A 26,758-nucleotide genomic window follows, 5' to 3' on the forward strand; every position below is an offset into this window, starting at 1 on the left:
AATTTTGAAGGCGTGGTGTCAAAACAACCTCCAACACTATTGCACCCTGTCCTGCATACTTCCCAGCTGCCAGCAGAGTCACCCAGTACGCGGTGAAAGATAGGTAACATCCCTGTCCATGCCTGCTGGACCATGAGTCAGGAGTAATATGCACCTTACCGCTGACCGCCCTGTCCAGCGAGGCATGGACATTGCCTTCCACATGCCGATAGAGAGCCGGAATCGCCTTCCATGAAAAAAAGTGGCGTTTGGGAACCTGCCACTGAAGTACCACACATTCCACAAACTCACGGAAGGGGGCAGAGTCTATAAACTGAAAAGGCAGCAGTTGAAGTGCTAGCAATTTAGCCAAGCTAGCATTCAACCACTGGACATGTGGATGGCTGGGAGCGAACTTCTTTCACCGGTGGAGCAACTGGGGTAGGGAAATCTGCCTGCTAGAATCGGACGTTGGTGTACCGATAGCAGATTGCCCGCAAGTACTTGGCAGTGGCACACCTAATTCTACACCTTCATTCCTCTCAGTGCAGGTTTCTGAGAGGACTGAAGGTATAGTGGGGTTGGAGATCCCAGATGATGAGGAGGAGCAAGGAGAGGTCCGCCTTGTTCTTTGGTGTGGGTCTTTTAGGTAGTGTTGCCAACGGGCTACATGGGAACTCGACATATGTCTGATTAAGCATGTGGTGCCCAAGCGCTTGCTATCTAGTCCACCCTTGATACGCTTCAGACATATTTTGCAAATAGCAATGGTGTGATCTGCTGCACACGTCTCAAAAAAGGCCACCCCCATATCCTGTCTTTGGCCAATTATGCCTCTACGTTCTAACAGCGCTAAGGTCATAGTGCATGCTTGGCCAATCATCAACCAGCAATGCATTGCGATACCGCAGTGAATTATGTGCCGTGACTTGACACTCTAATTTGCCCATAATGTTCGTAATTCGGTTGAATGGCCGATGTTCGAAGCTCATCCCTACTCTCCAGCGGCTGAAAGGACTTCAGGGAGAAGGGCCAGTCCAGGCCTCTCCCCAGCAGTGGGCATGTTCTCTGAGAGAGGCAGAGGTTGGCTGGTTAAGTAATGCTATGTTTGGGACAATTTATTTGGGGTACTGTGTGGATATCGGCACTGGGGGACTGGAACTACTGACTAACTTCGGAGTCAACCCATCTGGGCTCACTCTGTCATGCTGTTGGGGATCTGGGCTGAATGCCCAGCATCCCTGGAGCATAAAAGTGGGGACTGAAGTCCCTTCCACATGTGGTAGGTGAAAAATCCCCCAGTGCTTGCAAAGCAAGGCTGACATCCTCCTGTCTCAGTGCCGCACCAATTTTTGGGATTGTGTCAGTGAAGACCGAAGTCCCATCCACTACCACAGGAACTCCCTTTTCTGTTAGGTGAGGGCAGAGGACAGCAGCACTCTGCCGTGTTGCCAGCCCTTCTGCTGGGCTTCTGCGAGTGGAGACTGCAGACCCATCCACCGATATCAGCTCAAGCTGCAGTTGTGTATAGAGGGCCGTAGCATTCTGCCCTGTTAGCACTTCAGCTGAGGACCCCACAGCATACACTCCGGCTAACTGATGGGGTGGGAGGCCCGCTTTCTCACCTCTCAGACTGCGGATTTGCTGCTGGGGTGGAAGGATGACCTCAATCTCTCCCAAATTGTGTAGCTGCCATTGGGGAGGTGAGCCGGCTGCTTCCTCATTCATTCCCTCATCTGGTTGCTTGGATGATATTTCTCTGTCACTGTTTCCCAGGTGCATGAATCCTTGTTGGGGAGTGACCATCTCCTTTCCCCCTGGGCCTCCGGAACTCCCGCAGGTGTGGGGCAGAGGTCTTGGATCCTCTGGTTGCCAGCGCTTCAGCTGGAGAAGTTTGTTACTCCACAGATGCTGCTGGGTTTTGGGGTTAATTATGCCAAATTATGGTTTCGGTGCCAGTCTAGCTGGATTGCACTGGGTTCTCCTTGGTCACAGGTGTCGCTGTCACCCCTGGCAAGTGTGAGAAAGCAGTTTAGCCAGGCGTATTGAGTGCCATTTTTTCTCGGAACCAGCCTAGTGGGTGTGTCATCCTGCTGTGCATTCTGGGAAAGGGTATTTAAGGTGCTGACATCACGTGCTTCTGGGTTCCGGTCCAGAAGATCTTTCTATCTGTTTGGTCCTGGTCCTCCTGACCATCCCCCATGGCCCTCATGGCCTGGGGTGCGGATCCATCCAATTCCGAGTCTCGGGGCTGGCTAGCCCGAGGCAAAGTAACTGAGAGGAGGATTCAAAGGTGGTCCGGTGCCGTCTCCCCTGTGGAAAAGCCCAGCAACTGGAGAAGCACCCAAGGGAGGACTCTTCGGGAGAAGGCCATGCATAAGACTGGCTTCTCAGAAGGAGCCTGGAGGCTCTGTTGAAGGACACTAAATGGATCTACACTCATACGGTATCGCCAGACTGGCTGCAAGATACTGGTACCGTATGATAGCTCTCTAAATTTACCTATGTCCCTCAGTTACATCCAAGTCTGTGGCACAGACTTTGTTCAAGTGTTCTACATTCAAGTCTGTGGCACAGACTTCATTCAAGTGTTCTACATCCAAGTCTGTGGCACAGACTTTGTTCTACTTAAGCATTCTATCGGCTGATAGGCCTGGTGAGAGGAGATCTATCCGGTAGCTGTGACAATCCAGTTGTGAGCGGTGGTTCTCTGGATTTCAATAGTGAGAGACTCTCTATTTTTGCAGTTCCAAAAAGTACCTGAACTCCTTTCCTAACCCTCTACCTTTCATTGAGAAGCTGTGTTACTTGTTTTTTCAAATAAATATCCCAAAAAGAGGATCCAGTGTCAGTTTCTACAATTCTTTGGGCCATCTACCTTGGGAAACCCCTACACGAGGTCAAGAAGGTAGCGGTAAGACCAATAAAACCAGCAGCTCCTTCGGGGGTCAGTGCTACATACATATATACAAGATTGAGTCCGATTAATACAGATCAGACTGGATTTCTAATTCACATTGCAAAGAGTATTGTTCACTAAAAATCCAGGGCCCATAATCAGAAGACAAGCGGCCAGCATTCAATCCTTTCCAAAAGCCTCTGTCCCGGCTAGGTCTGTCACAGTCCTTATTTTCCATCTTCCCCATGGGGCTGAGAGATCTGGAGCCCAAGCTTAGAAGTTCATTTCCAATTGTACGCAGATTGTGTGATCTTCCTTTATGTAGACATCTAAAACCCCTAAGGCTGTTTCTGGGTGCCGTAGACATCTTGGATGTGATGTCAGGAGCCCAAGCAGACTCAGAGCTGTCACTCAAATAGCACTTTATATATTCTCCTTTGTCCTCCCCCAGCAGCTATAAAGTGTTATATGGGAGGTGAGGAGAATGATGATGGAGATATGCCAACACAGACAATATTTAGACCAGAAGAGGAGAGGGCTATGATGGGCAAGAAGTGAGGAGGCTGTGCTAGCGAATTGACTAGTCAATTTTTCTAGTAAGTTCAAAGGCACATTTCAAGTAAACAGAACATTTTTATTTCAATAATTTTTATTGAAGATTTTCATCAGAACAATAAAGATGAACATTCTTTATAACAAGCAAGTAAAATCCACCTTTGCATATACATAGCCATTCTAGACTAACAAAGATCTAGACAATTACCTAACATAACAGACCTGTAAAACTAAACAGAACATTTTTATGTGATTTTACCTGAATTATTTAAATTGGTAACAGGGTCTCTTTATTAACTCAAGGTAGTAACTGGAACTCCCACTTAGAGGAAGCCCAGGGTCCCTTTACACTGGAGTTACAGCATTGGAATTGTTGCAAGTTGAGGATCATCCCACATAACCCCCCTGAAAAAAGGATTTCACATATCATTTTGAGGTTAAAAATTTTAGGAAATGTTTTCTGATCCCGTTTTGAGGTGTAAATCGTACAATTTTAACTATAAAAAATAAAATAAAAATTGGTGTTTTTATCTTCCCCTGGAATTACATAGGTGCTGCCCTCAGTAGATGTATTGTAGACCTTTGAAGGATTTTTGGATGAAATAATTTAGGATAAACTTACCTTTCATTTTCTGGACCTCTTCTGCCACTTTCCCCAACAACTCCATAATCCTCTGACTGCCACTGGAAAAAGAAGCTGAAATACACAGTGTGAGTGAGAGCTGGCCTCCTTTATAGCGGAGGTCACCAAACTACAGCCCACTGCAATATTTTTTCTGGCCCACAGCTAGGGGTTAGCGTTCTGTCACGTGCCTGCAGTTTCCATTTCTCCCCAACATCCACCCTTCCTAGTGCCCAGCGCAGGCTCACCTGGCAGCACTGTCATTGTGTCCTCTAGGGTTGCTTGGTTGCTAGGGCTGCTTGCGTCCTAACAACCAATCAGAGGTTTGCACCAGCATTCACAGAAAGACCACACTTCCTCTATGCAGACCTTTTCAAAAAGAAAAAGCCTGCTCTGGTAGCTGCTTAATAGAGCAGTGCCAGCTGCTATAAGAAGGACAGATGGTGAACCTAGAAGATAGAAGGATTTTTGCATCTGCAGCACCAAAAGGAGAGATATGTGGATAAGGGGCACTGGGCACAGGAGGGAGAGCTGTGGATATGAAGAAAGGGAAACTGCTGAGTGCAGAGGTGAGAACAGTAGATGGGTGGGGCTGGGTGCTGAATGCAGAGGTGAGAGCTGTGGGCTGGAGGTGGTGCTAGGTGCGCAGGTAAGAGCTGTGGATGTGTGGGGGCTGGGTGCAAAGGTAAGAGCTGTGGATGGGTGGGGGCTTAGTTCAGAGGTGAGAGATGTGGATGGGTACGGATGGTAGCACAGGTGAGTTCTGTACAGCATACATTGCATTATCCTGACCAGCAGAAGCAATGCAGGTGCAGGAGGAAGTCGAGAGGAACCTGGTTACACGATGGTTTCATCAATTACAGGGAGGAAGCTATCTGATTGGAAGCTGGCACCCCATGTGACTTTGGAAGCCATCTTGGCTTAGGCAGAGTCAATTTAAGACCCTGGCTTCTGGGTTTGTCGCACATTTTGTGAGTCGCTAGAGTAAGAACAGGTCACCGGTCTGCCAGGAATGATACTTAGCATCAAGGAGAGGTTCTGGAGGAGTAGGGAAAGTGCAGGGACACGCCATCCTTCCTGAAAGCCACATTTGGGTGCAGACCAGCCAAGCAACATTCCACTCCTCAAGACAGCCACTGTCAGCACCTGTGGTCCACCACTCTATTGCCACTTTGCTATAACTAGGTGTAAGTGTTGTCAGTTGGGTCACCTTCCTGATGGGTCTGTTTTGTATTGCTGGACTTCTGTTGCAATATATTCTTGTTACTGTACTTGGACTCTGTCTGTTTTCTGCCTGCCGCATCACGCTGCACCTCCCCACACTTGGCAGCAGTGAGCATGATATAACCATCTTTGCAGCAGGGGCGGACGGAGGAGAGGGGACTATCATGGCACAAATAAGAGCAGCCTTGGCACTGGTTGCCAAAGTTTCCTGGTTTCAATTTCTCCCTGGCTGAGTGGGAGGAGAGGGTGAAGAGTGCTAAGTACCTGTGTCAACTTCCCACCCGGCTGATCGCGGAGCTAGTAATAAACTCCATTGAGGATGGTGCCCATTGAGCGATGATGATGCTACCAGAAAAAGAATGGCCCGCCTGGAACAAATTATAGGGGAGAATGTGACAGGTGGAAGGTTCTTCATCCATAGGTAGCCAGAGAACCAAAAAACCTCACCCACTTTGCGGTAGTGCTACAGAACCTGTGGAAAAGCCTAGAGAAGAAGAATGTACATGGCTGTGCCGATATAACCACTTCAGACAAACTACTGATGAATCAGTTCGTAGTGGGCATGAAGACCAGGCCAGTCAGGAGAGCCCTACAGGAATGAATCAAACCCACACACCCTCTAAGTTAATTATACTGTAGTAGACACAGAACAGAAAGATATGGAAGCAACCATGGCGGTGACAAACAGGCATGAACCGCTACACCTAAAAAAAGGAGGCCTTGGCTTCTTCACCCCTGCCGGCCATACAGAAGGCCATATGGGAGCTTGCCCCAGAAGTGCCTTCCTTGAAGCAAGAAATGTCCACATTCAAACAGGATTCGGCACACCCCTCTAAGAGCAAGAATCCATTCCGGAGTGACCCAGATGAAGCCTGGAAGTACTGACGGTGTGGATGCTTTGGCATAGTACTAGTTCTATGACCAGTGGTTCAGCTTATCAATCTGAGGACTTCCCTGCTCCTGTTCTCTAACAATACCACTATAGAAGACCTCTGTGTGATGCCCTGCCACTGCATCTCGGAGGCCAATCCCAGGGTGTAAGCCAACTACGCCCCATTACAGGCAGCCAATACCTCCTTGAACAAGCCGCAATACAAATCACTGCTGCAACAGCTAACCATTCTTTTCCTCTACCTCAACATCAGCTACTTCATTAACTGATAGAGAAGCACTGGTCTTTGCCACCACCCCTAAGTATTATGGCTGCACAGAGGCCATTGAGCACCCAACTCATATGGGGGGACGCTCCACCCATTCGACAGTGGTATCGTCATATTACTCCAGCCCTGTGCCAAGATGTCACAGACTTTCACAATATGCTACAGAGGTAGGGTAATTCAAGAGAGTCGTAGTCCATGGTCTGCTCCCATTATCCTGGTACAGAAAAAAGACAGGATTTTGCAATTATGTGTGGATTATCACAAGCTCAATGCCTATACCCACTTGGATGCCTACCCATTGCCCAGGCGGGAGAAGTTGCTTATGGTACTGGGTCATGTCAAGTTTTTCTCTACCCTTGATCTGACAAGCGGTTACTGGCAAGTCCCAGTGAGGGACCAAGACCATGAAAAGACTGACTTAATCACGCCCCTGGGTCTATTTGAATATAATCAGATGCCATTCAGACTGAATAATACCCCCAGTACAATACAGTGTTTGAAGGAGAGGTGCTTGAGTGATTTAAATTTGGAGCCTGTACTACTTGGATGATATTATAATTTTGTCTAAAACATTCAAGGACCATATCCAACACCCGGACTTGGTCTTTACCTGTTTAACCCAGTATGGGTTAAAACTCAAGCCCAGTAAGTGCTGCTTAATGCATCAGAAAATCCAGTACCTTGGGCATATAATAGAAGCCAGGTCAGGGTCTCCCTCCAACCCAGCCAAAGTCCAGGCATCACAGGATTGGCAGTCCACACGGACTATTACTGAGCTGCACTCTTTTCTAGGTGGGATACTATCGATGGTGTATCCCAAAGTTTGCACAAATTGCTGCTCCTTTCACCCAGCTGCCATTCAACTCAAAAGAAAGGAGGGCTGTCATCTTCGTTCCAGTCCAGTTTTTTTTTTTTTTTCAATAGCAATGGCAAATGCAACCGTAAATTCACATTGTAAATGTGATTTGACTTGCTTTTTTGTTTTAGAAATGTTGTTCTATGCATGCTACAGATGCATCACTTTATAGGCACAATATGGGGCCCCCCTAGGCACTATATTTAAGGATTTTTTTTTTATTATTGCACTTTAAGCATCATTAAAATCACTGCTTCTGAAAAAACAATTGTATTTAAAAAAAATTTTTTGCATTGGTACATGTCCCCCAGGGCAGTACCCGGACCCCCATACCCCCTTTATGGCCTTGAAGGGGGGTGTTCAGCCCATTTCTAGTCAGGATCTACCCACTGTTGAGTATAGAAGAGGACCCATGAAGTCAGGACCCACTCACTGCTGAGGACAGAAGAGGACACATGAGGTCAGGACCCACTCACTGCTAAGGACATATGAAGATCCATGAGGTCAGGATTCACCCACTGCTAAGGACAGAAGAAGATCCATGAGGTCTGGATCCACCCTCTGCTAAGGACAGAAGTAGACCTATGAGGTCCGGATCCAACAACTGCTAAGGACAGAAGAAGACCCATGAGGTCTGGATCCACTCACTGCTAAGGACAGAAGAAGACCCATGAGGTCTGGATCCACTCACTGCTAAGGACAGAAGAAGACCCATGAGGTGAGGACCCACTCACTGCTAAGGACAGTAGAGGACCCATGAGGTGAGGACCCACTCACTGCTAAGGACAGTAGAGGACCCATGAAGTCAGGATCCACTAACTGCTGAGGACAGATGAAGATCCATGTGGTCAGGATCCACTCACTGCTGAGTACAGAAGAGGACCCATGAGGCCAGGACCCACCCACTGCTAAGGACAGTAGAGGACCCATGATGTAAGGACCCACCCACTGCTGAGGACAGAAGACAATCAGTGAAGTCATGTTGGCAGACAAAATACCTATAGAAAATTGTTACATATACATACAATATATATATATATATATATATATATATATATATATATATATATATATATATATATATATATATATATATATATGCTGTATATATACAGTATGTCACAAAAATGAGCATACCCCTCACAATTTTGTAAATAGTTTATTATATTTTTTCATGTGACAACACTGAAGAAATGACACTTGTCTACAATGTAAAGTAGTGAGTGTACAGCTTGTATAACAGTGTAAATTTGCTCTCCCCTCAAAATTACTCAACACACAGCCATTAATGTTTAAACCGCTGGCAACAAAAGTGAGTACACCCCTAAGTGAAAATGTCCAAATTGGGCCCAATTAGCCATTTTCCCTCCCCGGTGTCATGTGACTCGTTAGTGTTACAAGGTCTCAGATGTAAATGGGGAGCAGGTGTGTTAAATTTGGTGTTATCGCTCTCACTCTCTCATACTGGTCACTGGAAGTTCAACATGACACCTCATGGCAACAACTCTGAGGATCTGAAAAAAAAAAGAATTGCTGCTCTGCATAAAGCTAGCCTAGGCTATAGGAAGATTGGCAAGACCCTGAAACTGAGCTGCAGCAAAGTGGCCAAGACCACACAGTGGTTTAGCCGGACAGGTTCCACTCAGAACAGGCCTCGCCATGGTCCACCAAAGAAGTTGAGTGCACGTGCTCAGCGTCATATCCAGAGGTTGTCTTTGAGAAATAGACATATGAGCACTGCCAACATTGCTGCAGAGTTTGAAGGAGTGGGGGGTCAGCCTGTCAGTACCCAGACCATACGCCACACACTGCATCAAATTGGTCTCAGAAGGAAGCCTCTTCTAAAGATGATGCACAAGAAAGCCTGTGTCCTTAGTCCAAGCAGATTAAGGACATGGATTACTGGAACCATGTCCTGTGGTCTGATGAGACCAAGATAAACTTATTTGGTTCAGATGGTGTCAGGCGTGTGTGGCGGCAACCAGGTAAGGAGTACAAAGACAAGTGTTTCTTGCCTACAGTCAAGCACGGTGGTAAGAGTGTCATGGTCTGGGGCTGCCGGCACTGGGGAGCTACAGTTCATTGAGGGAACCATGAATGCCAACATGTACTGTGACTTACTGAAGCAGAGCATGATCCTCTCCCTTCGGAGACTGGATTGCAGGGCAGTATTCCAACATAATGACTCCAAACACACCTCCAAGGTGACCACTGCCGTTCTAAAGAAGCTGAGGGTAAAGGTGATGGACTGGCCAAGCATGCCTCCAGACCTAAACCCTATTGAGCTTCTGTGGGACATCCTCAAATGGAAGGTGGAGGAGCGCAAGGTCTCCAACATCCACCAGCTCTGTAATGACATCATGGGGGAGGGGAAGAGGACTCCGGTGCCAACCTGTGAAGCTCTGGTGACCTCCATGCCCAAGAGGGTTAAGGCAGTGCTGAAAAATAATGGTGGCCGCACAAAATATTGAAATTTTGGGCTCAATTTGGACATTTTCACTTAGGGGGTGTACTGACTTTTGTTGCCAGCGGTTTAGACATTAATGGCTGTGTGTTGAGTTATTTTGAGGGGACGGCAAATTGACACTATTATACAAGCTGTACACTCACTACTTTACATTGTAGACAAGTGTCATTTCTTCAGTGTTGTCACATGAAAAGTTAGAAGAAAAGATTTACAAGAATGAGAGGGGTGTACTCACTTTTGTGAGATACTGTGTGTGTATATGTATATAATATATATATATATATATATATATATATATATATATATATATATATATATATATATATATATATATATATATATATATATATATATATATATATATATATATAAATTATTATTATTATTATACACAGACAGAGGCTTTGTGATATTTACATCCCATTTTAACATTCTGGTAAATAATGGTTTGATGGGTAAGTGTTCCAGTGAGTGGAATAAGAGAATCTTACTGCTTGCTGCCTGGACTCCTTCCAGGTCCCTCACATCTCCCAGACTGTTCTGAACATCACTGGGAAGAGAATCTGTAAGGATAAGATTGAAGGTTCATCGGAGATTTCTACGAATCACGCCCCATGATACACACAGAACACGTCCTCCAATATTCTAAAGAGGTAATAAAAAAGATGTACCATCTTACCCAGTGCACCCCCTCCACCCAATTTGGAAACGGGCAGGCTCTACTCACGTATACGTGCACGCGAGCTCATCGGGATGGGGCACGTTGAATTTTTTTCTTTTTTCTTATTTATTTTACCTTTTTATTTTCAGCCTCCGATAAAAGTGATCTTGTGGTGAATCCGCCATAGGGACCACTTTTATGTTTTAGCGGACTGCCCGCTGAAGAAGAGGGTACCGGGGTTATGGCAGCTAGCTGCTGCCATAACAACGGTATCCTCCGTCAAACAACCAACGTAAAACTGCAGCGGGCGGTCCGTAAGTGGTTAATTGCATTCGCTTAATAAATACTGGTGTTACTGCACTTAGAAGCACCTCTCTTTCGATTTATATTTCTCTAGAGTTTGCTTCTCCCCCCATAGAGTGCTGCTCAATGTGCCCTCTGTGCATCCTCCAGTTCTTATTTCCTTTGGATGGTAGCCCAGAGAACCAGAATATCCAGAGGTTCCATTCATACGGAAGCTCCCTATGTACCTCCACCTATATAGCTGAAGGAGCTAAGCTGGCAAGCAATGAGTCTTTTTACATCTATTATTGGATAAAGTGTGGGGCTCTTGGTGGCCCAAGTCGTACCGTGCTCGAAAAGTGGTGCTGAGGGGAGTTTATAGAAAATGTGTTAAAGGATAAGGGAACAAACCAACAAAAAACAGGGGTTAGCTGAGAGGAGGGTATAAATAAACTGGGAAGGTAGTAGAAGGAGAAGGTAGTAGAATAAGAAGGTAGTAGAAGGAGAAGGTAGTAGAAGGAAAAGGTAGTAGAAGGTAGGGAAGGTAGTAGAGGAGAGGAGAGAAATGGGAGGAGAACTCTGTTGTGAAGGAGAAGGTAGTAGAAGGAGAAGGTAGCAGAAGGTAGGAAAGGTCGTAGAGGAGAGGCATGGGAGGAGAACTCTGTTGTGAAGGAGAAGGCAGTAGAAGGAGAAGGTAGTAGAAGGTAGGGAAGGTAGTAGAGGAGAGGAATGGGAGGAGAACTCTGTTGTGAAGGAGAAGGTAGTAGAAGAAGAAGGTAGGGAAGGTAGTAGAGGAGAGGAATGGGAGGAGAACTCCGTTGTGAAGGAGAAGGTAGTAGAAGGAGAAGGTAGTAGAAGGTAGGGAAGGTCGTAGAGGAGAGGAGAGGAATGGGAGGAGAACTCTGTTGTGAAGGAGAAGGTAGTAGAAGGAGAAGGTAGAAGAAGGAGAAGGTAGTAGAAGGAGAAGGTAGAAGAAGGAGAAGGTAGTAGAAGGAGAAGGTAGTAGAAGAAGAAGGTAGTAGAAGGAGAAGGTAGTAGAAGGTAGGGAAGGTAGTAGAGGAGAGGAGAGGAATGGAAGGAGTACTCTGTTGTGAAGGAGAAGGTAGTAGAAGGAGAAGGTAGTAGAAGGTAGGGAAGGGAGGAGAGGAGAGGAGAGGAGAGGAGAGGAGAGGAATGGGAGGAGAACTCCATTATGCTGCTAGGATTATAGAGGTAGAAAGGGGCATCTAGATGTGACTGAAATTTTAGGGTTTTGGTCAAAGTGAAGACGCTCCTTCACAGAATTATGTATGGAGGATCTCCATCCACTACCTCCTCCTCCACAGAATTATGTATGGAGGATCTCCTTCCACTACTTCCTCCTCCACAGAATTATGTATGCAGGATCTCCTTCCACTACCTCCTCCTCCACAGAATTATGTATGCAGGATCTCAGGGGCGTAACTATAGGGGGTGCAGCAGTTGCGACCACAACCAGGCCCTGTGATGCAGGGGGCCCCTGCAGCCCTCTCTACATATGGCCGGCAGCAGCATAGGCAGGTAGGGGTACCAGTGCACCATGCACACGGGTGGCTGGAGGTGGAGGGTGACTAGCAGAGCTCCATGCTCGACTATCGCACTGGCTGCTCTTTAGTTGTGCATTCCCCGCATGACCTGTGTCCTCGGCCGGCTCCTCAGAGTACCCCTCTCCTGCTCCATGCATTGCCGCTCAGTCCGATGTCTGTTCTCCCCAGCCAGAGTCCTGCCCCCCCTGAGTCCGGCCCACACTGCACTGCATACTTCTCCCGGGTAAACAAACTTTAAGTACACAGATGCAGTGCAGCCCTATGAGAGCCGGCTCCCGGAGGACACTGCAGGCTTGTCTGCCAGCCCCCCTTCTCCCCCGTCATACACAGATGATGAAAGGTCTTTCTGGGAGATATGCTGATCACCCGTACAGCACACTGGATGGAGCCCAGGCCAACATGGATAAGTGCACGGCCTACAGCTTGGTCATGGTGAGTGAGAGGACCCCATCCCCCACACACCATTACATACTCCTTCCATCTCCCCCCGGGGACAGGGACCCCTTCTCACGTGGGGACATGGACGCCCACCTCCCCTGGGGACAGGGACCCCTTCTCACCTGGGGGCAGTAACTTCATCTGCCCTGGAGAAAAGGACCTCATCTCTTCTGGGGATGGGGACCCCATCCTGCCTAGGGACAGTCCCAATGGGGCACTTAAAAATAAAAAAATAAAAAAACTACCGATACCAGTGGTAGAACTACAGGGCTCACAATGGTCATACCTGTGACCATGCCCTGGAGTTCCACCGCCGGACTCAGAGGGAAGGGCCCTGGCTGAGGTTCAGGGGGGCCCTTCATGGTTTCTTGCATCGGGGCCCTGAAGGTTCTAGTTACGCCACTGCAGGATCTCCTTCCACTACCTCCTCCTCCACAGAATTATGTATGCAGGATCTCCTTCCACTACCTCCTCCTCCACAGAATTATGTATGGAGGATCTCCTTCCACTACCTCCTCCTCCACAGAATTATGTATGCAGGATCTCCTTCCACTACCTACAGATTTCACAATGTGTATTTGAAGGAACTAATTTCCAAAGCAACTCAACGCCGATCCAGAATCCTTACACACTCACCATTCTTCATCTGTGACATTTCCTTGCCGATACCTTTATCTAAGGAGGAAGGTGAAAACCAGGTTAGAAAATGTTCTTTGATTTTTGGAGAACTCACATGAGCAAATAAAGTTTTACAGTAATGACCACTGTATAGCATTAGTTTTAGCATTCATGAACAGCTTGCTTATGATTGTGATTGGCTACAGCTAATCACATGGTACAGGTATCCAGGTACCATGTGATTACTGTAGGCCAATCACAGATCACAACTGTAAGCAAGCTGCTCATGAATGGAAACCCATTCATGACAGCTTGGTAACATTGTTATCATGTGATCCCTATGACCAATCATAGTGATCACATAATACTTGGTACCCGGTTACCGGTAATTGTAAGCTGCTGTGATGGTGCGGGGTGGGACAATTTAAAAGCCCAAAACACACATATTTGTGATTAAAATCCTTAAGGCTGCAGATGAACTTCACTAACAGACCTGTCCTCCAAACCTTCTGTAAAAATGGACAATTAAAATAAAAAAGTAAAACAGTTGCGTCGTTGGTGCACGTGTCTCAAAGGCATTTGGCTCCTGCCACCAGGCCTCTACAGCGCTCCCTTGTAGGGAGGCACTGGTGGACTATAGACCTAGTGAGGCCTTTTTTATAAGGCTGTCCCTGCCTTGGTCAAGCAAACATCATCAGGGACTATCCAAGGACATCCTTCAAAAAGCATTACCCGGTGAGGTCCTCCTTTAGCTAGCGGCTTTGGCAAAACAGAGAGACTGCAGCCACTTGCAGAGGCCTTATGAGCGATTTACTATCTACATTTGTGAGCAGATATATTTTATGTTGCATTTTTTAACGTGGAAGTAAACCCTTCTATCGTTTTCAGTCAAGGAAGCTGCCATCTTGGCCTCTAATGATTCTTCAGCTGCCATAATGCTACACATGTGATCAGTTATGAAACCAGCCATTGGATGGTTTGAAAGTTTGGTTGCGAGCACAACCAATGTGAAAGTTATCATTTCCGGCATGCCGGGAATGTAAGTGTTTTTTGAAACTGGGTTTACTCCCGCTTTAATAAATCTGTCATTGGATAATGCACTAGGCCAGTGCGCCCTCTGCTTTTATCTATGTTTCATGGCAATGCAAACTTGGCACTACATTAGGCAAGAAGGAAGTCCTGGGGCTCAGCATTACCTTGTCCCTATGCAAATTCAGAAATAGTTCCTTGCAAATGTAGCACCCTCCTAGGTGCTAGAAGAAGAGTATAGTTTTTGGATCTTTCTGCTTACCAGGTAGGGTGCCAGGTAAATTTAGATGTTCTCTGCCTACCAGGGAACAGGGATCCATTGGTAGGGTCTGCTCATGGTGCTCAGATGTTGCTCATATTGTCTGAATGTTTCACACTGGTCCAAAAGGATGGGGCATTATGGACAGTGAGAGGAAACCTGACAAATGAGAGCATAGGCATAGTTACAGCCCTGGCCATTGGCAGAGGAAAATGCCTCAGTGCATGCTGGGTGACTGTATATATGCCAATGGGCACTCGGGGTCTGCCATGTGACCTCATTTTACATTTTTGACATAAAGTTGAATAATTTGGAGTGCGGCTATCCAGCTACATCTTTTCTACTTCAGTTCCTGTTGCAAACAGAGCCAGCACCCTGTGGGATTGTGGAGACAGCTGTTTTGGGATAAGTCATTACCTTAGAGCGGTAATTCTTTGTATGTGACCTCAGGTGGTTGACCTGAAGGTCTGAATCCAAATAAAGCTGCAACCCAGATGTCCTGCAGATATGACTGGAAGGGAGACACACCAGAAAGGATCTGTTCCTGCCTACTGTGAGTACAGATCTGTGTCATGGGGGTTGTCATATGAGGGCCATCCCTTCAGCTAGTAGAGTCAGTGGATGGGTGTCAGTCAACGGGGATGCTAGCGAGTGTCCTCCTGAAGATAAAAAAAGTTGCATCAAGTCTGCTGTCAGAGCAAGCAAAGGACTTATGTCTCCCATACGAGTGCAGTATGGTATAGCAGAGATGTCAACCTGGTGAGGCCAAGTGAGAGTTGTCCACTTCTGTAAATAGTTCCAGTTGGAGTATCCCACTATTCCCTTCTCCCATCCAAGTTCCAACAATGAATACAAAAAAAACCAACACATTGATTATTGGATAATGAGCAGATGAGAGTATGATTGGTTGCGCGAAAACATCTAGTAGCTGCCAGCAGGAAATTCAGGGGTAAGTCCAGGGAAGTTCACACATAGCAATCCCTACGGGGCGGGCAGTGCTACACAAATTAGGGCCACAAGTTCAGATACTCACCTTGCAGATGTGAGAGCTACATGGATTACCACCTTATAGGGGAGATACCAAGAGAAAGATATAGAGATGTAGAAAGAATTAGGGAATAAGCTCTCTGATGGGTTGAAAAGGCCTTTACAGAAGCTTCTTAAACGAACCAGATTAGGTCTTAATCAATGAGTCTCTGAAATTAGAAAGGGCAGAAACCTGGTCATTGATGGTGCCAAGAGCTGAAATCTGGTCAAAACTCAATTTTCCACTCAACATTTTCATTTTTTTTTTTTTTTAAATCTTTACAGATTTATATTTTTTATCTTTAGCTTTTATATATATTTTTTTTGGTGCTGGGGTGAACACCCCAGGTTTCAACTTTGGGGGTAAGTTCATGAACTTAATGAAAGTTCAGATTCCAAATCTGGGAAAACCCAACATACCACCACAATAGAGATACTCACAGTAAATGAAGAAGAGACTGGAGAGGGTGACCAAAGCAAAGAAGGCAAATATTAGGAGGACCCCAAGAGGCAGCAACAACCGGTGCTGAGTATTCTTCGCAGGCGGAATCTCTACAGACGGAGAGGATAGTGAATAACCCTGCATGTATCAGACAGTATAATAATCCTCCAGAATTCTTATCTCACATAAAGACATTTTATATTCAGCTCGGATCATTTGTGCGCTCCACCTCACCATATAAACCTCTTATATTATGTTATTATTCTGACTGAATATGACATTGATGCAGGGGTCAAGTCCTGGGAAAAAAAGTAAGGGAACTCACCCAAGATTCCCCACCCCCCCACCTCAAAAATACAAAATGTGTGTATATCGCCTTTTCATCAGGGTCTGCAGAGTTCCCCCTTGCAGTGTAAGGGTGAATCCTGCAGATTCTGATGTAAAGGGGAATGCCGGGAACTCTGCCCCCTTCACTCTGCCCCTTAGTGTTCTCTGTATCCTTCACTCCCCCCCCCTGTAATGTCCTCTGTCCCCTTCACCCCCCCACATAACATCCTCTGCCTCCCTTCACTCCCCCTCCCAGTTACGTCCTTTGCCCCCTGTAACCCCCAGTAATGTCCTCTGCCCCCTTCACCTCCCCCTCAGTAATGTCCTCTGTCCCCTTAACCCCCCCCCCCCGCAGTAATTTCCAGTTCCTGGAAGAGTGGGGTCTGGTGAGATCTCAACTGACCTGTCAGCGAGGTGATGAGCTGACAGCGGTGTGGTGCTGTTCCTTTGTTGACCATGAGGTGGCAGCGGTGTGGTGCTGTTCCTTCGTTGACCATGAGGTGGCAGCGGTGTGGTGCTGTTCTTTCGTTGACCATGAAGTGGCAGCGGTGTGGTGCTGTTCCTTCGTTGACCATGAGGTGGCAGCGGTGGCCCCGTAGAGCGGAGGATAGGTGGTATCGGTAGTAGTGGACATGTGTGTGGCAGCGGGGTGAAGGAGGAGGAATTGGGAAGCAGAGTGGAATGGGGCACACCTGTGACATCACACACCAGGCATGCTGATTCTACGAGGTTTACCATTACACCGGGACACTCACAGCCGGTGTTTGGGACTCAGGAGTTGTAGTTTCCTCCTGCACTGCTCACTTCTCTCCAGTCTCCACCCAACGCCACCAGGAACTTGAGCATGGTCCGGACTACAACTCCCAGAGCAGCGCAGCAGATTGCCCTCCCAGCTCAGCCCGCCCCTGTTCAAAGCCCAGTCCTGCTAAAGGGAACTGAGTTCCTGCTATGGAAAAAGTACAGGAGCGCCGTTCCCATGCGTTCCCGCTGGACTTGAGCCCTGCATTGATGTGATATTCAGCCGAATTATGGATCTTCCACTATAACTTTATATATATCTATATCACATTATATCCTATAATAATCTCCTGCTTATACCGTATATATCTATATGGCATCATATTAAATCCTAAAATAATATTCTACTATAACTGTACTATATATACACTGTATATCTAAATCACACCTTATATCATATAATAATCTTCTACTATATATATATATATATATATATATATATATATATATATATATACATCACATATTAGTTTATTGTCATGATACAGCCAAACAATAGTGTAAATTCTGCCTGTGTGTCCACCTGTGTATAATTTAATCTCAGTATAAATACAGCTGTTCTGTGAAGCCCTCAGAGGTTTGTTCGAGAACCTTAGTGAACAAATAACATCATGAAGAGCAAGGAACACACCAGAGTTGTGGAGAAGTATAAAGCAGGGTTAGGTTATACAAAAAAAAATATCCCAAGCTTTGAACATCTCATGGAGCTCTGTTCAATCCATCATCCGAAAATGTAAAGAGTATGGACCAACTGCAAGACATGGCCGACATGGCAACTACCAAGACATGGCCGTCCACCTAAATTGACAGGTCGGGCAAGGAGAGCATTCATCAGAGAAGCAGCCAAGAGGTCCATGGTAACTCTGGAGGAGCTGCGGAGATCCACAGCTCAGGTGGGAGAATCTGTCCACAGGACAACTATAATGCCGCCGTACAAACCATCAAAATTTGGGCCAGCAAAAGACTGATGAGAGCTTTTTGTCGGAAAATGCGACCGCATGTACGCTCCATCGGAATTTTGCTGGTTTCGAATTTCCGCCAGCAAAATATTGAGAGCAGGTTCTTAATTTTTCAGACGGAAAAAGTTTCTGTCGGAAATTCCGATCGTGTATATGCAATTCCAAACGCGATTCAACTAGGAGACGGAAGCTATTGGCTACTGGGTATTGAACTTTCTTTTTCTAGTCCCGCGTACGCATTGTACGTCACGGCGTTCTTGGCGGTCGGAAGTTTGGTGTGACCGTGTGTATGCAAGACAGCTTGCAAGACGTTGGGAAAACCATCAAAGCTTTTTCCAAAGAAAAATTCAGATCGTGCATACGCGGCATTAGAGGCGCCTCTCTTCTCTTTTATACTCAGTTGTGACGTGACGCTTCTTGTATATCAAGACATCGCTTGTAGATCAAGTCAAAATGTTTAAAAAAATTTTTTTGCTTGTCTTGCAAAACGCTCTCAAACCAAGTTACTCTCAATCCAAGGTTTTACTGTATTAGTATTAGTAGACGTGTCCTATAAGTATAAATGAAGACTCGGGTCCTCAGCTGCCCATAATGGATGAAGAGGATACCCCTCATTATAGTAACTTACCTACGGCTGTTGGTGCGTCCCTCATTCTTTGAACTTTGAGATCATGTATGTTGGCATAAATATTGTCCTCGCAAGATTGCCCTGAAGAGGAACAAGAGGAACATAGACCTTCATATAAATAGTGTTGAGGGAGGATATTCAGGTAATGTAATTCGGATATAATGGAGCTCTGTGAGAGCGATGTATACTCGCTTTTCTGAATACCATTGACGTAGTTTAGATGATTCATGGAGACTTGAAAGGTTCCCGACAGGTTCACATTCTTATTTCACCAATAATATATACCAAGATATTTTTAAAGATACAGGGAAGAAACAAACAGGGGACTGGAGGGTAACCAACCTCCGGGACTTTTAAGACGGTACCCAATATCAAGACAGAGAATAAAATCAATATAACTTTATTGAAAATACAAATTAATATACCATAGAGTTATATATACATAAACTTTAACATTAGAACAAAATCGGACCGTTTCAAAGCTATCCAATTAGAGATTTAAATTAGGCTTTCAAAATGGCCGCCTTACCCAGTGGGTCTTTAAATTCATGGGATAGCTTTGAAACTGTCCGATTTTGTTCTAATGTTAAAGTTTATGTATATATAACTCTATGATATATTCATTTGTATCTACTCTTTGTTACTTTGTAATAATGTCCTTGCTTGAAAATTTGAATTTAATAAGGAATGTATCTGCCTTGATCAACTGAGGTTGGTCAGAGCAGATACTCAGTTGAACAGACGAATATGTGTTTCAAATTCTTGGGATGCATTTAACAAATTTATTGACTATTTTGTATATTTTTTCAGTTTCTCTGTGTAACTGTACACGCTGCAATGTCCTGAAGAAGCTCAGAAGAGCGAAACATGTAGAGAGAAAAATGCAGCATATATAATGTACAAAATCGGTAACATGTGTAGTTCTGTATGATTCTGCACTAGTTCTTGTATGTTAGGACTTGCTAATATTATTAATAATTAATAATAATTAATTAATAATAATTAATTATATAATTATTGCTTAATATTTACATATTTTCCATTTCCGGAAATGTTTTATATATTTGTATTTCAAATAAAATTATATTGATTTTATTCTCTGTCTTGATATTGGGTACCGTCTTAAAAGTCCCGGGGGTTGGTTACCCTCCAGTCCCCTGTTTGTTTCTTCCCTGTATCTTTAAAAATTTATAGTCTGAGATGTGGTACCATTTTATTTTTTGATCAAACCCCATCTATTTAAATCTTTTACATGTAATATACCAAGATATGTGGACTTATATAATGAAGTATAATTTAACATTTTAAGAATTTAACAGAACAACAGAGATTATTCGATTTTAGAGTTATTATTGCTGTCATGGCTTATCATGGCTCCTACTAGGGTCAGAGTGGAGTAGATCACTAAAAAGTAGTTTCCTCTAAATGGGACTTTAACTGCCTTACCCCCCCCCCCCCGGAAGATTTTACCCCCTTCCTGACCAGAGCACTGCGATTCAGCACTGCGTCGCTTTAACTGACAATTGCACGGTTGTGAGACATTGCACACGACAAAATTGACGTTCTTTTTTTTCCCTACAAATAGAGCTTTCTTTTGGTGGTATTTGATCACCCCTGCGTTTTTTTTTTTTTTTTGCGCTATAATCAAAAAAAGAGCATACATTTTGAAAAAAACTCAATATTTTTTACTTTTTGCTATAATAAATATCCCCCAAAAATAAAAATATTTTTTTTTTCCTCAGTTAGGCCGATATGTATTCTTCTACACAATAAGCGTATATTGATTGGTTTGCGCAAATGTTATAGCGTTTACAAAATAGGGGATAGTTTTATGGCATTTTTCATTTTTCATTTTTTTTTATTAGTAATGGCGGCGATCTGCGATTTTTATCGGGACTGCGACATTATGGCGGACACATCGGACACTTTTGACACTATTTTGGGACCCTTTTGTCATTTATATAGCGATCAGAGCTATAAAAATGCAGTGATTACTGTGTAAATGACACTGGCAGGGAAGGGGTTAACCACTAGGGGGCGATGAAGGGGTTTAGTGTGTCCTAGGGAGTGATTCTAACTGTGGGAGGGAGGGGCTTCAAGTCACATGACAGCGATCACCGCTCCCGATGACATGGAGTAGTGATCTTTGTCATGTCACAAGGCAGAATGGCTTATTTACATAGGCACTTCCCCGTTCTGAGGCTTCGTGACTAGATCGACGGGAGACCGGCGTACATTGAGTCTGCCGGTCCTGCGGGCACAGACACGCTGTATGTGGCGGGCGTGAGCACGCCTGCTATCCCCGGCTCTTAAAGGGGACGTACAGGTACACCCATTTGCCCGCTGCTGCCGTTGTGCCGGCGTATATCGAAGTGCAGCGGTCGACAAGTGGTTAAACGGGGGACTGCTTCACTAGGTTCAGGCAGTAGTTACTATCAAAATATTTATTTGAGTAAAGTTAAAGCGGGAGTAAACCCAGTTTCAAAAAACACTTACATTCCCGGCATTCTGGAAATGCTAACGTTCACATTGGTTGTGCTCTCAACCAAACTTTCAAACCATCCAATGGCTGGTGTCATAACTGATCACATGTGCAGCATTATTAGCAGTTGAATAATTATTAGAGGCCAAGATGGCGGCTTCCTTGACTGAAAACGATAGAAGGGTTTACTTCCACTTTAACAATATCACAAATATACAAAGCATGACAATACAGGATGCAGATAGGCAATGCAATAATGGATATAGAATGTGCAATAACCAACACTCTACTGAAACAATTATAACAACAGGTAACCCAACGCGTTTCAAATCTATCATAATGTGTCTCTTCTTCAGGGATGGGTGGTTACATCAAGACGATATTACGCCCTGCACATCGCATGACGATTTGCCAAACTTTTTGCACCCGATTTAAAATGAGTTTAGAAATGCTGCAGCCTAAAAACGACCAAATGGGCTTGGAGGAGATGGATGCACTCAAGATGGATAAAACAGACTGCTCAAGGTAAACTGTCAATTCACAGAGGGCGCTCTGAGCAGCACCCCCAAAGATGACTCGAATGTTGGCCTGGCAGAAGGACAAAGTTGCCGGCCTGTCAGGCTGCAAGGTATGTGAGGGAAAAGGACCTGGTCACTATGAAAAGACCCCATGCTTCAAATGCCAAAAGCTATTGTGTTCCCACTCGCCAAAATAGACGGGGCAAAAACTCAATGGAAAACAAAGCCTGGATGGGTCCAAAACCATCACGATATACCTCATGCCTATTAGGGACAGAGTGGATGACCAGGACTGGTTGATGCAATAGGGCAGATGGTGGTGAAAGCTACATAGCCGCCACGGAATGTTGGATGTGGCTGCTGGCTTAGCAATAGTGAGAGCCCTGAAAAGGCCACGGGCCAGAGTCTTCACCAGAACACCAAGAGGTGGAGATGTTGTGCTGCAGGTGGTATCCAGGTTGTGGTCCTCTGACTAATGCCGCGTACACACGATCGAATTGTCTGGCGTACCTAGTCCGACATACAATCCGGCGGATAGTCTGGCGGACTTTCTACCAAATGGACTTGGCCACACATGGACACACAGAAAGTCTGACCTTCGCTTGCGCGATGACGTACAGCACGTACGACGGGACTAGAAAAAGGAAGTTCAATAGCCAGTAGCCAATAGCTTCCTTTTTCGTACTTGCTTCTGAGCATGCGCCATTCTTAGTCCGCCGTACTAGCATACTGACGAACGTATTGTCCGCTGAAACCCAAGTCCGACGGGAAGATTGGACTGCAAAAATACTTTCTAAGTCCGCCGGACTTCACGCTGGAAAAGTCCGCTGAAGCCCACACACGATCGAATTGTCCGCTGAAATGCGTTTCGGCGGACTAAGTACGCCGGAAAATCTGATCGTGTGTACACGGCATTACCTGAACAGGCCACAATACCCAGGAATACAAACGAGATGAGGAGCAATGAACAGACTGACCTGCAAAGGGAGACATGGAGGTGAAGGAAGACTAGATGCAGGAAGGAGCACATAGAGTAACAGGAGCAGGATACACCTGGGGGAACACTGGGATCACACCGCTGGAAACAGGCTGGGACACACTGGGGACACAAGACTGTAAGCGGGTTACAACACACTGGGAATACAAGCAGGGCCGGTGCAGGGATTTATGCCTACACAGGCGAAGATGCAATTTGCCTGATCATACCAAATCTCCATCTTCCCCCACAGAAAGCAAAAAAAAAAAAAAAAGCCGACAGGGGTTATAGCCCTCCTTTCTTGCTGTTAGTTCTACTTTACCTAGTTAAAGACCAAGTCTATTTTTCAGACTTGATGTTTACAAGTTAAAATCGTTTTTTTTTTTTTACCTAGAAAATTACTTAGAATCTCCAAACATCATATATATATTTTTACGACACCCTAGCGAATAAAAGGGCAGTCTTTGCAATATTTTATGTCACACGGTATTTGCGCAGCGGTCTTACAAGTGCAGTTTTTTTTTTTTCAATTACACTTTTTTTAATTAAAAAATACGACAACAGTAAAGTTAAACTTTTTTTTAAAGCGGGAGTCCGCCGGGAGTACGCCTTTTTTTTTTTTTTTTAAAGCCAGCAGCTACAAATACTGCAGCTGCTGACTTTTAAAATAATGACACTTACCCGCCCAGCGCGCCCGCAATGCCGGCACCCGAAGCCGCCACCATCTTGGGTATGGGAATCAGGAAGTGGAGCCTTTCAGCTTCATTTCCTGGTTCCCTACTGCACATGTGCGAGTGGCGCTGCGCAATAAGGATGGACCCCGCTGTCCCTGGGATCCGTGTGTTTCCCAGCAGGCAGCGGGGGACCTTCGGAAAGGGGCGTAGATTCTGCGGAAAGGGGCGTACCTTCTGCAGAATCTACGCCGGAAGTGGGTGCAGATACCTGTACTGTACAGGTACCTGCACCCCCTCCCCCCTGAAAGGTGCCAATTGTGGCGCCGGAGGGGGGGAGGGTTCCAATGACCGGAAGGTCCACTTTAGAGTGGACCTCCGCTTTAAATATTGTGAATGATATTGTTACACCGAGTATATTGATACCCAACATGTCACGCTTCAAAATTTACAGGTAAGAATTTAATAAGGCCTGTATGTAAACTCACTGCCAAGTATATTCCCATCGGCAATACGTTTAAAAGGATAAAGAACACAAGGCTGGAAGCAGGCTGGGACACAAGGGCTGGGACATACTGGGAACACAAGGCTTGAAGCAGGCTGGGACAGAAGGGCTTGGACATACTGGGAACACAAGGCTGGAAGCAGGCTGGGACACAAGGGCCTTGACATACTGGGAACACAAGGCTGGAAGCAGGCTGGGACACAAGGGCCTTGACATATTGGGAACACAAGGCTTGGGCATACTGGGAACACAAGGCTGGAAGCAGGCTGGGATGCAAGGACTTGGACATATTGGGAACACAAGGCTTGAAGCAGGCTGGTACACAAGGGCTTGGACATGCTGGGAACACAAGGCTGGAAGCAGCCTGGGACACAAGGGCTTGGACATACTGGGAACACAAGGCTGGAAGCAGGCTGGGACACAAGGGCTTGGACATACTGGGAACACAAGGCTGGGACACAAGGGCTGGGACATACTGGCTGGGACATACTGGGAACACAAGGCTGGAAGCAGGCTGGGACACAAGGGCTCGGACATACCGGCTGGGACATACTGGGAACACAAGGCTGGAAGCAGGCTGGGATACAAGGGCTTGGACATACTGGCTGTTACATGCTGGGAACACAAGGCTGGGAGCAGGCCGGGACATACTGGCTGGGACATACTGGAAAAACAAGGCTGGGAGCAGGCTGGGACATACTGGCTTCGACATACTGGGAACAAAAGGCTGGAAGCAGGCCGGGACATACTGGGAACACAAGGCTGGAAGCAGGCTTGTACATACTGGCTGGGGCATACTGGGAACACAAGGATTGGAGCAGGCCTGGACATACTGGCTGGGACATACTGGGAACACAAGGCTGGAAGCAGGCTGGGACATACTGGGAACACGAGCCTGGAAGCAGGCTGTGATACAATAGAAACACTATACTGGAAGTAGAAGCAAACTTTGAGAACACAAGGCTGAAAAGAGGCTGAGACACAGGCTGAGACACAGGAACACAAGACTATAAGCAAGCTGCTACATACTGAGTACACTAGGTTTCATACAGACTGGGACACATTGGGAACACAACCCTAGAATCAGGCTGGAACACACTGGCTGGGACACACTGGCTGGGACACACTGGGAACACTAGCCTGGAAGTAGGCTGGTAAATGTTGGGAACAAAAAGCTAAAAAAAAGGCTGGGACACACTGGGATAACAAGGCTGGAAGCACGCTGGCTATTTATGTCAAAATGATCTCTCTATGGCCAACCACGTCAAAACTGCCTCAAAGTGATCCTCATTTTTTTTTGTCCAATGTCTGACTGGACAAGCCCTTTTTTTTGCCACCTTGGACAGACTCCTGGCATGCACACACACACACACATACTGCCCCTGCAGCCATTTGTCTCCTGGGGAAGGAGTCTTCTGTCCCCCCCCCCAGGTGAAGCCATGAACTACAGACAGACCCTTGAATATAACGGGTGTGTACACCTGCATACTCAGCATGCTGGTCTCTGGTAAGACCTGGACACAGTCATAGAGGCTTTTTCATACCCAAAGCTCTTTCCAGACCCTGGTCTGAGAATTGCAAAACCCAAATAAAACTAAAAGCTTTGTTTTCCCCCCTCTGAGCTGGACCTCTGGAGCCCAATTTTTGAGACCCCTGTGTTGTCTTCAATTAGGGTTGCCACCTCATCCCTTTAAACCCGAACACATATCAATTACACAGGTTCTGAGACTAATTTAATGCAGATAAGGCACCAAGTGAGTTTAATTACCACCTTAATCAGCCTCAGAACCTGTGTAATTAATATGTGGTCAGGTTCAAAGGGATAAGGTGGCAACTCTATCTTCAATCCTCCTAATACAGTGGCAGGGCCTTGCACTGTCTATATCTCTTTTCAGGACAAGACTACAGACCAACCACCCCCACCCAATATTTTTCTTCATAACTCAAATGTGTTCACCGGAAGTAGAATATAGCAGATATCAGCTGACAAGATTTCTGTCAGGATCAAATAGAATTGTTTTGCCCCAATTAAACAAATATCACCAAACCGTTTCAATGGTGTATTTACCAGACCAGAAGGGCGTAGATAAGAGGGGCTCATTGATTACACACCCTTTAATGTTATTTTTTTCAGAATTTCTGCCTCCCTCTGTATTCATTAATTATTTATGACCTACCTGGCTCCATCTCCAGATTTTCAGCTCCCTTCATTGCCAGCTGCAGACAAAACACGATTGTGGGCATTGTGTTATCTGCATCCTTAATATCTGTTGTTATTATCTTTGTAATCTTTTTAAAAGAAGCTGTCACCCCCTTACTGTATCTCAATTTTAGCAACTTAAAAATGCCACAATAAAGGGGAAGTGTGTGGAGTTCTGTAATATTCTGTATTTTAATACTGCGATCTAAAGTGTGCCTGCCAATGACCAGTATATTTAATCTCAGGGGGTTCTGGACTGTGATTGATTTATAATTCGTTGAAGTGTATTACTACTTATCAAAAATAACTTTTGCTTGTTCAAGTGTGGACCATCACTTGAACCGGCCACATTGGAGGGGAGGGGGTTGGATGAGGATGAGGAGCAGAGCAGACACTGATCATGGTGTACGATGGAGCGGAGAGGTATCTATGATTAGGGATGAGCTCGGTGTTCGACTCGAACATCGGCCGTTCGTCTGTTCGGCAAATTCAGAACTTTGTGGACCGTTCGCACAAAATTCATGTGGCACGAACGGCCCACAATGCACTACGCCATCACAGTGCATTGCTGGCTCATGATTGGCCAAGCATATACTGTGACCCCGCAATCAC

At 45.7% G+C, this 26,758-nt stretch overlaps 1 protein-coding gene across 1 annotated transcript in view; it reads right to left on the bottom strand.

Annotated features, from left to right (window-relative positions):
- Positions 1–26,190, bottom strand: part of LOC143962475 (asialoglycoprotein receptor 1-like) — a 37,371-nt gene extending 11,181 nt beyond the window's left edge. The window contains exons 1-6 of the mRNA XM_077471749.1: positions 26,124–26,190; positions 18,795–18,875; positions 13,345–13,383; positions 10,254–10,325; positions 6,414–6,427; positions 4,056–4,155 (exon numbers count right to left, since the gene is read on the bottom strand). Of these exons, the coding sequence (XP_077327875.1) occupies positions 4,056–4,155; positions 6,414–6,427; positions 10,254–10,325; positions 13,345–13,383; positions 18,795–18,875; positions 26,124–26,190 (373 nt within the window). The remainder of the gene's footprint in view (positions 1–4,055; positions 4,156–6,413; positions 6,428–10,253; positions 10,326–13,344; positions 13,384–18,794; positions 18,876–26,123) is intronic.
- Between the last annotated feature and the right edge of the window lie 568 nt (positions 26,191–26,758).

The sequence above is a fragment of the Lithobates pipiens genome, unplaced genomic scaffold (genome assembly GCF_037356315.1).
Source record: "Lithobates pipiens isolate NorthernLeopardFrog02 unplaced genomic scaffold, aLitPip1_a1.2 Scaffold_8, whole genome shotgun sequence".
Classification (NCBI taxonomy): Eukaryota; Metazoa; Chordata; class Amphibia; order Anura; family Ranidae; genus Lithobates; species Lithobates pipiens.